This window comes from Ooceraea biroi, chromosome 11, assembly GCF_003672135.1.
Source record: "Ooceraea biroi isolate clonal line C1 chromosome 11, Obir_v5.4, whole genome shotgun sequence".
Lineage (NCBI taxonomy): Eukaryota > Metazoa > Arthropoda > Insecta > Hymenoptera > Formicidae > Ooceraea > Ooceraea biroi.
In genome coordinates this window covers 10,182,510-10,197,129 of record NC_039516.1, presented here as the reverse complement: position 1 = coordinate 10,197,129, position 14,620 = coordinate 10,182,510, and the positions used below count along the sequence as shown (strand labels likewise).

The 14,620-nt window shown below is 43.6% G+C and overlaps 5 protein-coding genes across 5 annotated transcripts in view; 2 read left to right on the top strand and 3 right to left on the bottom strand.

The window, feature by feature from the left end:
* Nucleotides 1-1,134: 1,134 nt before the first annotated feature.
* Nucleotides 1,135-4,133, top strand: LOC105278744 (RING1 and YY1-binding protein A). The gene is made up of 3 exons (XM_011338053.2): nucleotides 1,135-1,158; nucleotides 1,381-1,838; nucleotides 2,036-4,133. Exons 2-3 carry the CDS (start codon nucleotides 1,662-1,664, stop codon nucleotides 2,396-2,398), a joined length of 540 nt encoding a protein of 179 aa, XP_011336355.1. The 5' UTR covers nucleotides 1,135-1,158; nucleotides 1,381-1,661; the 3' UTR covers nucleotides 2,399-4,133.
* Nucleotides 4,134-4,734: 601 nt separating this feature from the next.
* LOC105278746 (periodic tryptophan protein 1 homolog) lies at nucleotides 4,735-7,170 on the bottom strand. The gene is made up of 11 exons (XM_011338056.3): nucleotides 6,957-7,170; nucleotides 6,820-6,878; nucleotides 6,622-6,731; nucleotides 6,377-6,553; nucleotides 6,191-6,298; nucleotides 5,925-6,099; nucleotides 5,690-5,848; nucleotides 5,507-5,615; nucleotides 5,336-5,426; nucleotides 5,005-5,241; nucleotides 4,735-4,935 (listed from the first exon to the last, which is right to left on the bottom strand). The coding sequence occupies exons 1-11, from the start codon at nucleotides 7,053-7,055 to the stop codon at nucleotides 4,856-4,858; spliced, it is 1,404 nt and encodes a 467-aa protein (XP_011336358.1). The 5' UTR covers nucleotides 7,056-7,170; the 3' UTR covers nucleotides 4,735-4,855.
* Nucleotides 7,171-7,377: 207 nt separating this feature from the next.
* Nucleotides 7,378-8,661, bottom strand: LOC105278745 (hydroxymethylglutaryl-CoA lyase, mitochondrial). The gene has a single exon (XM_011338055.3). The coding sequence runs from the start codon at nucleotides 8,556-8,558 to the stop codon at nucleotides 7,581-7,583; it is 978 nt and encodes a 325-aa protein (XP_011336357.1). The 5' UTR covers nucleotides 8,559-8,661; the 3' UTR covers nucleotides 7,378-7,580.
* Nucleotides 8,662-11,319: 2,658 nt separating this feature from the next.
* On the top strand, nucleotides 11,320-12,989 carry LOC105278747 (ribonuclease H2 subunit A). The gene is made up of 2 exons (XM_011338057.3): nucleotides 11,320-11,609; nucleotides 11,788-12,989. The coding sequence occupies exons 1-2, from the start codon at nucleotides 11,454-11,456 to the stop codon at nucleotides 12,634-12,636; spliced, it is 1,005 nt and encodes a 334-aa protein (XP_011336359.1). The 5' UTR covers nucleotides 11,320-11,453; the 3' UTR covers nucleotides 12,637-12,989.
* LOC105278748 overlaps nucleotides 12,920-14,620 on the bottom strand; it is a 99,138-nt gene continuing 97,437 nt past the window's right edge. Inside the window, exon 6 of the mRNA XM_011338058.3 lies at nucleotides 12,920-14,571. Coding sequence (XP_011336360.1) covers nucleotides 14,501-14,571 — 71 coding nt within the window. The 3' untranslated portion in view covers nucleotides 12,920-14,500. The remainder of the gene's footprint in view (nucleotides 14,572-14,620) is intronic.

Here is a 14,620-nt window from a genome sequence, read left to right as displayed (position 1 = left end):
GTCAGGCGGCGCCAAACGTCGGGAGGCTGGTGGCCGCTCTCAGGTTTCTCTCTGATTGTACACGTAAATACACACACGCACACATACGCGCGCGATTATACGTGATAAATAAATAGAAGTGTCACTCGCGGCAAGGAAAAATCAATTTCGAAGCGGAAGAAACGCTTGGAAATATACGCAAAGGATTTATCTCTTTCCGTAAATTAAATAACAGGAATTTCAACGAAATACTCGAACGTTCGAGATGCACCAAGGTTATTTACATCTCGCATTATAATCGTTTCGATTGATTACCGACCGAGTTCGATAGCGGACCAGCGCCGAACCGAAGCGCGCCGGCGCGGCGCCACCGTCGCACGCATCGCCGCCGTGCGCCGGATTGTTTGTCAATATCCGTCGTCGCTGGCCGATATCCCCGTTCGAAACCGTAACCGCCTCGCGTCGCGCGTCAGCTCGGCTGATCGGCACGGGAACGACGCGACGATCGGCATCAGCGGCAACACCAGCGACGCGGCAAGCGATCCTTTTACTCGACTCGCTGGTCGGCGCTCCGGCAATTTTTCCTCGCCGTCGTCGTCGCTCGTGACAGCGGAATTCGCGTACGGGCTCGAGTGCGAGGCGTGTGCGTGTAACACACCTACGGACGAGTGCACTCGCGCGCGCAAGGTACACGCGCGGCGATGCACGGATCTTGTTAAGAGGGAGAGAGAGAGAGAGAGAGGAAGAGAAGAGATGCATCGACCAGCGATCTTCTCGTGCATACCGGCGGAGATTCCAGATTGTTACGAGTGACTGGGGTTTCCTCGTGGGAGCTTTGCGGGTTCCGTGAGAAGTGGACACGGTTAAATGCAATCGCGCTGGCGACGACGCCGAGCGACAGGCTGTGCATCAACCTTGAGACTGGCGTTTCTGTCGATCGAACAAAGTATGAACTGCGCGGAAGGAACCGCGTGATATTGCGGAGCAACGTCGACTGAACGTAACGATTTCGCTGCACCGTGCTCCACCGAAGAGAAACCGAACGAACGAGCGAGCGAATTTGCGAGAGTGAAAAAAAATCCGGGCTCGGTGCGCGTCTCTGCAAGCGGTCGGACTCGCTGTCGGCAGTGAGGCAAGTGCAAGTAATAGTCACGCTGAGTACAGGAATATTTTTGATAAGTAACGACAGTGATGTCATTTATTGCATGTGCTTGATAGTCACTTTGTTTAGCTATCGATGAAGCTATTATAATAAATATCGATTCTTTTATGTATTAATCATTTTTTTATCTTTTCACTTGTATGTTAACAGTAGTTTGAGCTTTTTAATTGTCTATTGAGTATTTAATGATACTTGAAAAAATATTTACAAAGATTAACCAGGTCGCTTTTGTGTTACAGATCCACTGGAAAAAAATGTGTAATGTCAGAGTGATACAATATAGAGACATAAGTGGCCAATACGGAGCAATCGAGTATAATAGACTGCTACGTATCTCGCTTAGTTGATGTACGGAACGCTCTTCTTAGACATTGGTCTAGCGCTTTTATCACCCTGTCTGGCTCAGTCGGGAAATATCCAGTGTTCTGAAAATTGCAAAATTTCATGAGGCCATTGCCTCGGGGGAAGGCAGACTTTCTTTTGGGAAGGTACAGCGTTCTACAATCGACTTCAACGAACAATGAACCATTCGGGAAGCGGAAAACGCCAGGCGAAGGTTTTGGAAGAAAATTATTGGGACTGTAGTGTCTGCACTTATAGGAATACAGCGGAAGCATTTAAGTGCCTCATGTGTGACGTCCGTAAGGGAACTTCTACGCGGAAACCCCGCATAAACCCCCAATTGGTAGCACAACAGGTAAGTTTCAGTCAATTTCTCCTTCTGTAATGCATAATATTATACATGAAAAGAGTTGTAGAAAAATTTAACAATCGATAACCTTCCAAAAGAACTAGAAAAATTATAAGAAACACGTGCTTTTTTTAAAACACTTTAATTTCTTCTTGCATATCTTTTTATCTTGAAGATGTCTAATGCAATTATGATGTGTTTAGGTTGCACAACAACAATATGTGCCACTCTTGAAACCAGGCAAGAAGGAAGGAAGCGGCGGCGGCGGCGGCGGCGGTGGTGGTACCGGAGGAGGTGGCAGCACAACCAGCGGCGCCAAGGAGAAGGATCGCAGACTGGACAAGCCGAAGCGCAAAAACAGGCATCCACCGCGGCTGAAAAATATTGATCGCAGTACCGCGCAAACAAACGAGGTGACGGTGAACAATGTTACTGTCACTATCACGGAATACAAGCCCAAGATAAAGAAAGGTTCGGACCAGTCGAGTAACGCTAGCTCCGAGGGTGGCAGTCAGCATGACTCCAATCAGGATTCAAGAAGCCTCGACGTGGGGACTGACGCTTAACTCAACGCTAACGTGTTACGATATGTGTACGAATTAATCTAATGTATTGTACGACGTATGTCCATCTTCTCTCTGATCAATCACTATCAACATCGATCGAAATGTGAAAGGACGAGGGCGATTTGTTCAGTGTCACTTACTTGCTTGTTTCTTATGCGTTACGGATCAGCAAAATGCGGAACCCAACGAGATGAAAAAACATTTTATGCTATCAACGGGGGATATTGTGTACCTTTTACACGATTTATGTGTCATCATTTAACAAGAAAAAATAATATACATACATTGTATTCATCATTTTAAAGCGCGCAATGTTGAACAATGTACGTTGCCTTTCCGCGCGACGCGTTAGCGAAGAAATTGTACTTAAAAGCGCTTGATTCATGGACATCGGTATTGTAATCTGTTTAATATTTATTGAATTAATTTAAAGCGTCTCTATCGATGCGACGTATTCTACGTTAGAGTTAAAAAAAAATGATGAGAGGCGGGAAATTGTATATATTTTTAACGCGGTTATCTGTCTAATGATATTTGAGGAGCCATTGTTGATGTAATAATGTTCTCGACTCTCATTGAATTTATGAGACCACTGCCAGAAGAAGCATGTAATAAGACTACCATGTAAAACTTGCTAACAAAGGCGCCACAATGATTATATATATACCGAGAATATTGTTAATTTCGCTTAATTATATTAATTACACTAATAATTACCAGCGTGACTGGCACTAGTATACACGCACATTTCTCTCATCTCATCGTCTCGATTTGCCATTGAAGTGAATTTCCTTTTCGCACCATTAAATGCTTGAATAACGAAACGCTACCGTTTCATTTGTTTGAGTCATCAATTTATCGCGCAATTGGATTTTGTTACCTTCCTTACGTCCAGCTTAATGGCGATGTTACACGTTCACAAATACTTGTACAGATTGGATGTTGTATTTCAAATATGTAATATACATAGACCTCTCTCATGTATTGAGCATCTCCGAGCGTAACATTTTTCAAGCAGATAACAGTACTTCATTTTGCCAACCAACACTAAAGTCGTAGCATAAGGACATGTATATTACAATGTAATAATTACATCATTCTCGTTTGAAAATGATATATGTATGCACATATATATGTATGTGCACGTACAAGAAATTCCTATGGTACATGAAGAAACTTCGAATAAAAAGTCTTCGTTATTTTTATCATATCTATAATTAGCCCGAAGAAAGGCTCTTGTAACGGCGAACTCTCATTACATATGTATCAATGTTAAAATTACACTGCAGTTGCAAGGACCATCACAAAGATTCTCATAAAGTAATTCCATTACTCGTAAAACTCGTATTAATTAGAAAGACAAAAGTGCTATAAGAGGTGAAATGAGAGATGAAATGTTGATATCGCGTCCGGATGATCGTACGCCGTCGCGAGCACTGTAATACGATTCTGCATTAAGAACTGAAAGTAACTATACTCTCCGACTTTTATCCAGTATCAGATTGAAATAGATAATCGATAGGTAAAAAGAAAAAAATCGAAGATTGCGTGTATACGAGAAATATGAATATATATCATAAGACGCATTTTAAAAGGGATCCTCACGACTGCCTCCGGATCTGTTTTAAACCATTGATACGTTGCATTTCTCCTAATCGAACACTCAAAGTCATCGAACACTCGTAGCTTTTACAAACGAGTTTGTAATCAATAAATATAACCAGGTAACCACTTTTACAAAGAGGACTGCATGCAGATATTTTTACAATTTTGTGGAATCGTATAAGTTTATCCATTCCGTCTCATATATGTGTGTAACTAGCTTTCTGTACGACGCAAGCTTCTGTCTTACGAAACAAAAGTGAAGTGGACAGCGTATTTTCAAGTTTCTACCAGATTTCGAAATTTCTTCTAAACCAGCGTTTTGCAACAGTTTCTTGTGTTCGTTCGAGAGACTGAATAAACGATATTGCTCTTATAAATTTAACATTCTTGTACGCATCATTAAATTGCAAGGACCGATTTAATGAAAAATGATAATTATTCTTCACGAGTTACGGAATATTGTATATCGACTATCGTGCCCCCGTAAAGTAGGAAATTCGGCCAATCGTTTGGAGGAAACGTGTCGTCAGCGAAGACGGTACGCTGCTGACTGTACAAGACATACGATTCTTGCGAGATAATCGTGGATGGTTAAAATTATACTGCTAATAACAGGGAAACAATAAATAAATCACATGTTTTGAGAAATTAACGCACAAGCGCGTTTTAATTATCTGCCTAGATATAATACATCGATTTATCATAGGAATTAATTTACACAGAAGAGCGTATAATTAAAGTCAACGATCATTTATTTATCGCTTCTAGGAAACTCCATCTCAATATAAATTCTATAAACGCCATACTTCTTCTTGGTATGAGTGCCCGACGATCACTGTTAAATTTTTAATCTTACGTATCTTCAATGTCCATCTTTTCAACTTTTGTTGCTGAACCGCTCGACGTGGTAGGTTTCGAGAATTTCTCTTGCACTGTTAATCAAACACGAAACATTAATGAAATGATGCCTGATTTTTGTTAATTAAAATATCCGTACGTACCTGCGGGCACGCTCATGAGGTCCAGCACTTTGTAATTGTTCTCTTTATTGTCTCCGCCAGCGGCAAACAGAAATCCATTGTCTGGGTTCGCCGCGAGGCACAATACGGTGCCCAAGTTATCCGTCTGTTCGCGTATGAGCACAGGATTGCTGTGATCGATAAGATCCCACACCTTTATCACGCTATCAGTGGAACAAGAAACCAGCAGGCCTCGGCACGACGTGCTAAGAGAAAGACCTAGAGAGAGCATCGGAATTCGAAGAGAGATCAAATTCACGTAAAGTTGACAAATTTCTTCAGGTCTTAGATCGCAGGGAGCAAGAGGACTTACCTGAGACTGTGTCGTTGTGCGCTTTCATTTGCCATAACGGCTTGTCTGCTCTGATGTCGAAGTATTCTATGTAACCGTTATTCGTGCTGGTCTGTAAAAAAAGAAAAGTAGGCCAAGGCTTATAAGGCTGTAGAGCTAAAACAAGAAGGAAGGAAGGAAAGCGAGACGTACAATGTAGTGATTTGGCTCGTAATGATTCCACAACACCTTCTCCACCTCTCCCGACACTTTCCAGCTTCGTGCGAGCTGATTTTCCTTGCAGTCGAATAATCTCACGAAGCTGAAAAGGACGTCGCGTATAAATACGTGTAGAAATTCACACACGTGTCACGTGTGTGCAACAATTGAGCGTACTTGTCTGCGCATCCCGTCAACAACTGATGGGTCTCCGTTGGGTGCCAGTGTAGCGTCTGCACGAAGTTGTCGAACGGCTCGAATTTGGTAACGGGCTGGCAATTCTCCAAGTCCCACAGCAGCACCGTCTCGTCGACCGAGCCGCTGGCAAGAACGTGCCTGCAACAAAATGCGTCCTCGGTTGATCCTGTTGTGCAATCGCGTCAACTGTATCTCTGCAAGATGGAAAACCAACGTGTAATTCTGATTCCACGCCACGTCTAGAACCGCCTTTCTGTGCCCCACGCGTTTCTTCTTCTTTTTCTTGCTCGGGTTACAACCCAGCGTGTAGGCCGGCTCTAGACAATTCATCAAGTCCAGGTCCCACACCTCAATTACGGGAGTCATGAAACCGATCGCACACAAGTTACCTGCAGGACAAATATATATTTCTTGTAGCGATTATAGAATATTTATATGCAATGTTTCTTAAAAGTCTCGCTATAAAACGTTACTCCTTACCTGGTTTTGGATCTGAGGTATCGTAGTTGAGCCATTCTACGCACATCGGAATGGAGGACAAGAGTATGTCATGATGACAGTAGAAGGAACCCTCCCTCTCGTTGTATACTGCAATTACAGGTTGTTGCAAATTTAATTTAATTTTTTATTTTTATAAAATCGTCTGTTAATTTTCTATGTACGAACCGAATACTTCCAGAGTGCTAGCATCTTCCTCGACATGTCCAAATAATAACAAATTATCGTCACTCTTGATGATATCATCCTCGTCGTCCGAATCCGCCTCGCTATTCGTTATGAAAGGATCTTTGCCGCCTGTGCCAAAACTGGCAACGTTAGCAATATTACAGTATATACTACCCGCTGCAAAATAGAAAGCATTAGTGAAGAGACATGGTCAGTGTTATCAGTGTTCCTTCGTTCCCTCTTACACTCATTGTCATACGCTTCGAAATTGTACTCGTCGGATCCTCCTTGTGCTGTATCAAGCTGTTGTCTAGAAGTAGACGCCTCTTCGTCGGAATCCTCATCATCTTCGACTCTACGAAGGATCGTGGCAAATAATTTACGTTATATCGCATAATTTGTGCAAGTACTATACAACTATGGCACAGTACTCCGATACGTACTGCAAAGTAGATTTCGCCTCCTTTATAATCCTCTCGAGCTCGTCAGGTTTCAGTTCAACCTGAAAATCATGCGTGCATTACCATGTGTTCGTACGAATATACAATATAACCTGTGAATGTGAAGTTTGGATATTAACCTTTTCAGGTACGGCCGCGGCGACGCCTCTTTTCACCCACGCGGTGCACGTTCTGTAATTCGCTTTGATTTCGCGGCTATTTACATCGTCAGTGCTCATTTTAGTTATTTATTTATTCGCGCTTTACCGTAGCTTCGAAATAAAATTCTTGTACCACGTTTCGCACGTGCGTGATTGACCTAGCTTTACGAAATGATTTTAAAGACTTCCACGCGATTGTATCCCCAGCAGTGGCGCCAATGTTACTGTACTGAATCTATACTATCAAGATTTTGTAATTTCAAGCCTTTTTCGAATGTAATTGATCGAAATTTATGAATATATAATAAATTTATATCGCTTTCGGTGTTTTTTATTATAAATTTTCGTTTTACTTATATAGTTATAGAAGGCTGCATGTAAATTATTATGTACCAAAATGCCACAAGTGAAACGTATGCAATATATTTAGAAAAATATACAATATACAAGATATAATTTTTTGCTTATTTAGTCTGTACAAACATAACATAACAAAATAACATCAGACTTATCTCTATAAATATTGCACTTAAAAATTTGGCAATTAACAATTTGGAATGCTTCGCTGGCGTTCTGGATCTACAGGATTTCAGCACCTTATCGCTAGCGCTTTTTACGACATTGTTTAGCAAGTACAGCCACTCCAGTCTTCGACTGATTCGCTCTTCCCAGCTGCTTACTGATGTAGTCGCCGATTTGTACTATTTTATCAAAATCCACGCCAGTCTCCAATCCTTGCCCCTTTAGAAGGTATAGCAAATCCTCGGTAGCAACGTTCCCCGAAGCACCGGCAGCATACGGACACCCACCGAGCCCGGCAACAGAGGAATCAAACACTCTGACACCCTCCTCGAGACCTGCGTAGATGTTCACCAAGGCTTGTCCATACGTATCATGGCAGTGCAATGCATAACGACTCATATCATTTGAAGTGACGTGAAGCAGCTCATCCAGCACGCGTTTAATCTTCTTTGGAGTGCCAACGCCTATGGTGTCGCCCAGAGAAACCTCGTAGCATCCAACATCCAGCATTATCGAGGCCAGGTGCGCCGTGACCGCTGGTTTGGTCTCACCTTCATAAGGGCAGCCGACAACGCAGGACACGTAACCGCGGACTCTGATGTCGTGCCGCTTCGCTTCCTCTGTAACGAGCTTCATGTTCCTTACGCACTCCTCGATAGAACAATTGGTGTTTGCCTTGCTGAAAGCCTCTGACGCCGCTCCGAACACGGCGATCTCCCGGACACCCGCCGCGACGGCGCTCGTCAAGCCCTTCAAGTTTGGCACCAGTACCGGATAGGAAACGCCGTCTCTCTTCTCGATTGCTCCGAAGACCACCGCGTTGTCTGCCATTTGGGGAATCCATTTCGGGGACACGAAACTCGTGACCTCGATGCTCCTCAACCCGCTCGCTGATAGACGATCGATGAAGTCGACTTTGACTTCGGTGGGCACCACTTGCTTCTCGTTCTGCAGCCCGTCTCGTGGTCCAACCTCGACTATTTTCACGAAGTCGTCATGTGATTTGCATGCGTAGCTCCTAACGCAGTTGCGAATTTTCGAGGACAATCGCGATAGCATGTTCGCACTTATTATATGTCGAATTCACTTTTGGTTTTTTCTTCTCTTATCTAATTATAAATAATACGATACGGTGGTAATACTTAAGGAGACGGGCTTCCTCACCGATTTCCTTCTAACTTTGCAATATCGTTTATTTTGATGAGAAAATACGATTGCGAGAAGGAAAATCGTCGCTCTCAACTAGAAAGAAAGTTATCACCTACTGAAAAATGACAGTTTCGGGGTTAGGAAATCTGTTATACCGGCGGTCTACGGGCGTAGCGCATACTGACCGAGCATGCGAGGTAACGTTAAAGTGCGCGGAATTAGAAATGTTGGTAATACTTAAGGAGACTGGCTTCTTCACTGATTTCCTTCTAACTTTGCAATATCATTTATTTTGATGAGAAAATACGATTGCGAGAAGGAAAATCGTCGCTCTCAACTGGAAAGAAAGTTATCACCTACTGAAAAATGACAGTTTCGGGGTTAGGAAATCTGTTATACCGGCGGTCTACGGGCGTAGCGCATACTGACCGAGCATGCGCGGTAACGTTAAAGTGCGCGGAATTAGAAATGTTGCGTGATTGTCGCTATTCAATAGGTTTTAAATTCATGTGAAGCGAGGTCCCACGCAAAGCAAAGTTCTACATTGTAACTTCCACGCAGTACTTTTGGTCGCCTGAAAGTTTTGTTATATTTTTTATGTGGAAGAGTACTAAGTGACGGGCGAAGCCCGTCTCCTCGTGCTCTTCCACCCAAGCCTATACTTTTCCAGTATAAAAAATTAATAATATTAAAGTAAGAAAGTTAATACTGGGAAAGTATATGCTTGGGTGGAAGAGCACGAGGAGACGGGCTTCGCCCGTCACCTAGTACTCTTCCACATAAAAAATATAACAAAACTTCGAGGTGACCAAAAGTACTGCATGGAAGTTACAATGTAGAACCTTGCTTTGCGTGGGACCTCGCTTCACATGAATTGAAGACCTATTTGGAATCGTACTAATTGTACTTCCAATGCAAATTAGTACGATTCCAAATAGGTCTTCAATTCATGTGAAGCGAGGTTCCACGCAAAGCAAAGTTCTACATTGTAACTTCCACGCAGTACTTTTGGTCGCCTGAAAGTTTTGTTATATTTTTTATGTGGAAGAGTACTAAGTGACGGGCGAAGCCCGTCTCCTCGTGCTCTTCCACCCAAGCCTATACTTTTCCAGTATAAAAAATTAATAATATTAAAGTAAGAAAGTTAATACTGGGAAAGTATATGCTTGGGTGGAAGAGCACGAGGAGACGGGCTTCGCCCGTCACCTAGTACTCTTCCACATAAAAAATATAACAAAACTTTCAGGCGACCAAAAGTACTGCGTGGAAGTTACAATGTAGAACCTTGCTTTGCGTGGGACCTCGCTTCACATGAATTGAAGACCTATTTGGAATCGTACTAATTTGCATTGGAAGTACAATTAGTACGATTCCAAATAGGTCTTCAATTCATGTGAAGCGAGGTTCCACGCAAAGCAAGGTCCTACATTGTAACTTCCACGCAGTACTTTTGGTCGCCTGAAAGTTTTGTTATATTTTTTATGTGGAAGAGTACTAAGTGACGGGCGAAGCCCGTCTCCTCGTGCTCTTCCACCCAAGCCTATACTTTTCCAGTATAAAAAATTAATAATATTAAAGTAAGAAAGTTAATACTGGGAAAGTATATGCTTGGGTGGAAGAGCACGAGGAGACGGGCTTCGCCCGTCACCTAGTACTCTTCCACATAAAAAATATAACAAAACTTTCAGGCGACCAAAAGTACTGCGTCGAAGTTACAATGTAGAACCTTGCTTTGCGTGGAACTTCGCTTCACATGAATTGAAGACCTATTTGGAATCGTACTAATTTGCATTGGAAGTACAATTAGTACGATTCCAAATAGGTCTTCAATTCATGTGAAGCGAGGTTCCACGCAAAGCAAGGTCCTACATTGTAACTTCCACGCAGTACTTTTGGTCGCCTGAAAGTTTTGTTATATTTTTTATGTGGAAGAGTACTAAGTGACGGGCGAAGCCCGTCTCCTCGTGCTCTTCCACCCAAGCCTATACTTTTCCAGTATAAAAAATTAATAATATTAAAGTAAGAAAGTTAATACTGGGAAAGTATATGCTTGGGTGGAAGAGCACGAGGAGACGGGCTTCGCCCGTCACCTAGTACTCTTCCACATAAAAAATATAACAAAACTTCGAGGTGACCAAAAGTACTGCGTGGAAGTTACAATGTAGAACCTTGCTTTGCGTGGAACCTCGCTTCACATGAATTAACAGATAACAGATAACAGATTAGGGTAGATTAGATTAGTAGCAAATAATTTTTAGTACGATAAATTAAATGATTTGTTAATAACTTACTTATTGGATAGCGACAATCACGCAACATTTCTAATTCCGCGCACTTTAACGTCACCGCGCATGCTCGGTCAGTGTGCGCTAGCCCGTAGACCGCCGGTATGACAGTTTTCCTAACCCCGAAACTGTCATTTTTCAGTAGGTGATAACTTTCTTTCTAGTTGAGAGCAACGATTTTCCTTCTCGCAATCGTATTTTCTCATCAAAATAAACGATATTGCAAAGTTAGAAGGAAATCGGTGAGGAAGCCCGTCTCCTTAAGTATTACCATTCAAGCAAATCTAGTTTCAACGAACTCTGGTAGACGGCGCCACGGCTCTCTTTCTCACTTGAAAAATTAGCGTCTGTCTAAAAATGAGTTCTAAAAATATCCGCTACGAGCCTCCACCGTCTACTACTGAAAAATGAGGCAGTAGTAAAGACAGTTCAACGATAAGTTAGCTGTATGTTTAAAAATGGAGGTTAGGTTGTATTAATTCGACTTCGGTTCTCCTTGTACGAATATAAAATCAAAAATATGAATGAAAAAGACAAAACTGAGATGGAAGCGGATAGTCAAGTAGAGGAGGAAGGCTTGAGGAAGGAAGAGATTAAGAAAATTATCCGTAAAGAAGATTTAACTCCGTTTTTCGAACAAAGTGATCACAGTGTCAACAAAGTATACTTTTCGGAGGTAAATAAAGAAAACTTTTAGAATTAACGTAATAAAAGAGAAATTGGAGGACCCCTAAACTCTATAATTACCCTGGCAAATGTGTAAATGTAAATAATATGGATGGAGGAAAGAACCGAGCAAAATCTAAAGTATAAAATAAAATCATGGAAATAATTAAAAGCCGATTTCTTAACAGGTTCCGGAAGTCTGCAAGGATGAGCCATGCCAGCTGGGGGTGGACGAAGCAGGCCGCGGTCCAGCTTTAGGCCCAATGGTCTACGGGATCTCATATGCTCCGCTGTTACGGAAACAGCTGCTTGTCGACCTGGGCTGCGCCGACTCCAAGAGCTTGAAGGAAGAGATGCGCGACAAGATATTCGACGACATCTGCGAGCGTCACAATAGCATGGGCTGGGCGATCGAGGCAATATCGCCCAACGTCATCGCCAACAGCATGTATCGCCGCACCAAAGTCTCGCTGAACGAAATCTCCATGATATCAGCAACGAACCTGATCCGTGGCGCGATCGAGGCCGGCGTGAACGTCACCGAGGTCTACGTGGACACCGTCGGCAGGCCAGAGTCTTATCAGGCGCGACTGGCGCGCGAATTTCCTGGCGTGAAGATCGTCGTGGCGAAGAAGGCTGATGCGACCTACCCGATCGTCAGCGCGGCCAGCATATGCGCCAAGGTGGCGCGAGACCACGCGCTGCGCGCGTGGCGATTCCGTGAGGCCGACGAGTTTGCAAGCGAGTACGGCAGCGGCTACCCCAACGATCCGGCGACCAAAGCCTGGCTGGCCTCGTCCGTGGACCAGGTGTTCGGCTACCCGCAAATCGTCCGTTTCAGCTGGTCCACCGTCGAGCAAATACTCGAGTCGAAAGCGTTGCCGGTGGAATGGGAGGAAGCCGAGACGGAGAGGAGCCCGAACGAGCAAAAGATCCAGAAGTTTTTCTTCAAGCTGTCGGCCGACTCGCGTAACGCTCACGCGAAGAAGCATCCGTTCTTCACGGAACGCTGCTTATCCAACGCGACAGTTTTATGACGCTTGTTTGCGCCTGAATTCCTCCTTTCTAGTAGTAATAATTGCGTTTTAAGGATTTGTGAGAAGGGAGATAAAGAAATCGCCACGATCATTGTTGTCTTTTTATATGCACTTTATTTTTAATATTTAATAAACTCACGATGATCTTTTTTATAATTAATTGGGATTATATACATATGAAACATTCGGAATAAAGAACGAATTAAATTAAATGAACGTGTCTCTCTTGCTCCGAATGCCTCATACCTGGAAGTATTTAAGAATGCAATCCGATATTTTCTTCACACATTACGGTTTTATTAGATCGATGTACAACACATTTTTCGAGAGAGAGACTCGTGCGATTTACTGAAGAAAATACTTCCGCAGGGAGTTTTATTAACGGTACCGCTCTTCCCGTAAATCTGTATTAGTATATTCCGTCCGGAAACGTTAAATTGGAGGTGTATACATCATATCGTCCGGCTCTTTTACGATTTCATTTATATATATATATATATATATATGTATATCTTATATAATATATACATATGTACAGAGTGTGCCCTTACATCTACCATAGATAAAGAGTGTGTGGCAGGTTAATACATACGAAATTTCTCTACACACTGTGCCACCAGGATTAAGTAACAATTAGGAATGCTTACAGCGTGAAAGAGTCGGAAAAAATCTTTGGTAAACGCACGCTACAGTCACGCACACGTCTCGTACGATTATCCCTAAAGACATTATCTCGTTAACGCACGATTAATATAGCGACTAGATCGTAAAGAGGATTCGCGGATGCTGGCGAAACGGGAACGATGATTTGTTTTATTGCGGTGTTGCTGTCGCTGCCTGCCCTCGGTGTACCGTGTACAACTACGGGTTCTCGTATTTATCTTATTGATTTACACACGCGGCGTGTAAGTCCAGCCTGGTCTCACGTGTGTGCGCGTTCTCGTGTCCCACGTCCTCCCGTCCGGGTCGCGTACTCGCCGAGCGGAGTGCCGAGCGCGCCGGCGACCGACAATTGCGATCTTATCCGGGATAAAAGCCGGCCACTTGGCGCATCATTCTTTTTGGACATTGAAATTCCGCTTAATAAGTACACTCGATCACGTGTAAAAATGAAATTTCTGCTCGCCCCGGAGTAGCGCTATCGAAATGTTTCGATATCGCGAGCGTTAGCATGCGACGCGACGCGAGAATCTGCGGGGAATTTTCTACATTTAAAATCGTTAATTGTATTGCTTTGCAACCGAATAAAGTGCACTTGTACTCCATCGCCCCTATGATTCAGACACAGGGCGCGCTTAATGAAAACTCGATAAAATGCGGACTCGCCGCGTCCTCGATTTGCACCGGCGGATACCGCGCGCGTGTGTCCGCGTGTATTTGGAGAAATCGATTTACACGCAAATCGCCGCTCAGAGACGCAAAGGGTGAGCGACTGCGAATTTTCCGCGCCAAACGAACCGATTGCACGCGTAAGTAACGTTATTTTCAACGACGAATGCGCACGTAACGGGGACGCGGTTCTCGCGCGAGGGCTCGCGTGATCCGTGTGATGTGCGGAAATTAAACGACCAAGTCGCCGCGCAGCTCTCCGATAAACTCTTCATCCCTCAAAAGAACTCTCACCGTTCCTCTGCAATTGCAAAACCTTCCTTTCTTTCCTCCCCTCCCCTTCCCAGTAAGGTCTAACGTATCGATAGTGTGTCGTCTGTCTACGATTATTACGATTATTCCTAACGCCGCTACTTGCAATTATAAAAAATATAAACAACATGAGTAATTTATGTTACGTAAATCGTGTCACACGAGGGTGGTTGTCGCAGGCCTGGAGGATGAGCACGAAGGGCGGGTGGTGCACTTCCGGTTTTTACCGCAGCAGCAGCAGTCCCGCGACAATCGCCAGGACGATGCACGGTACCAGGGCTGCGCTTCCGTTCGCTGAAAGAAATAAAGGAAGCAGGCGGGGTTACTTGGTGCTCTCCGCAAA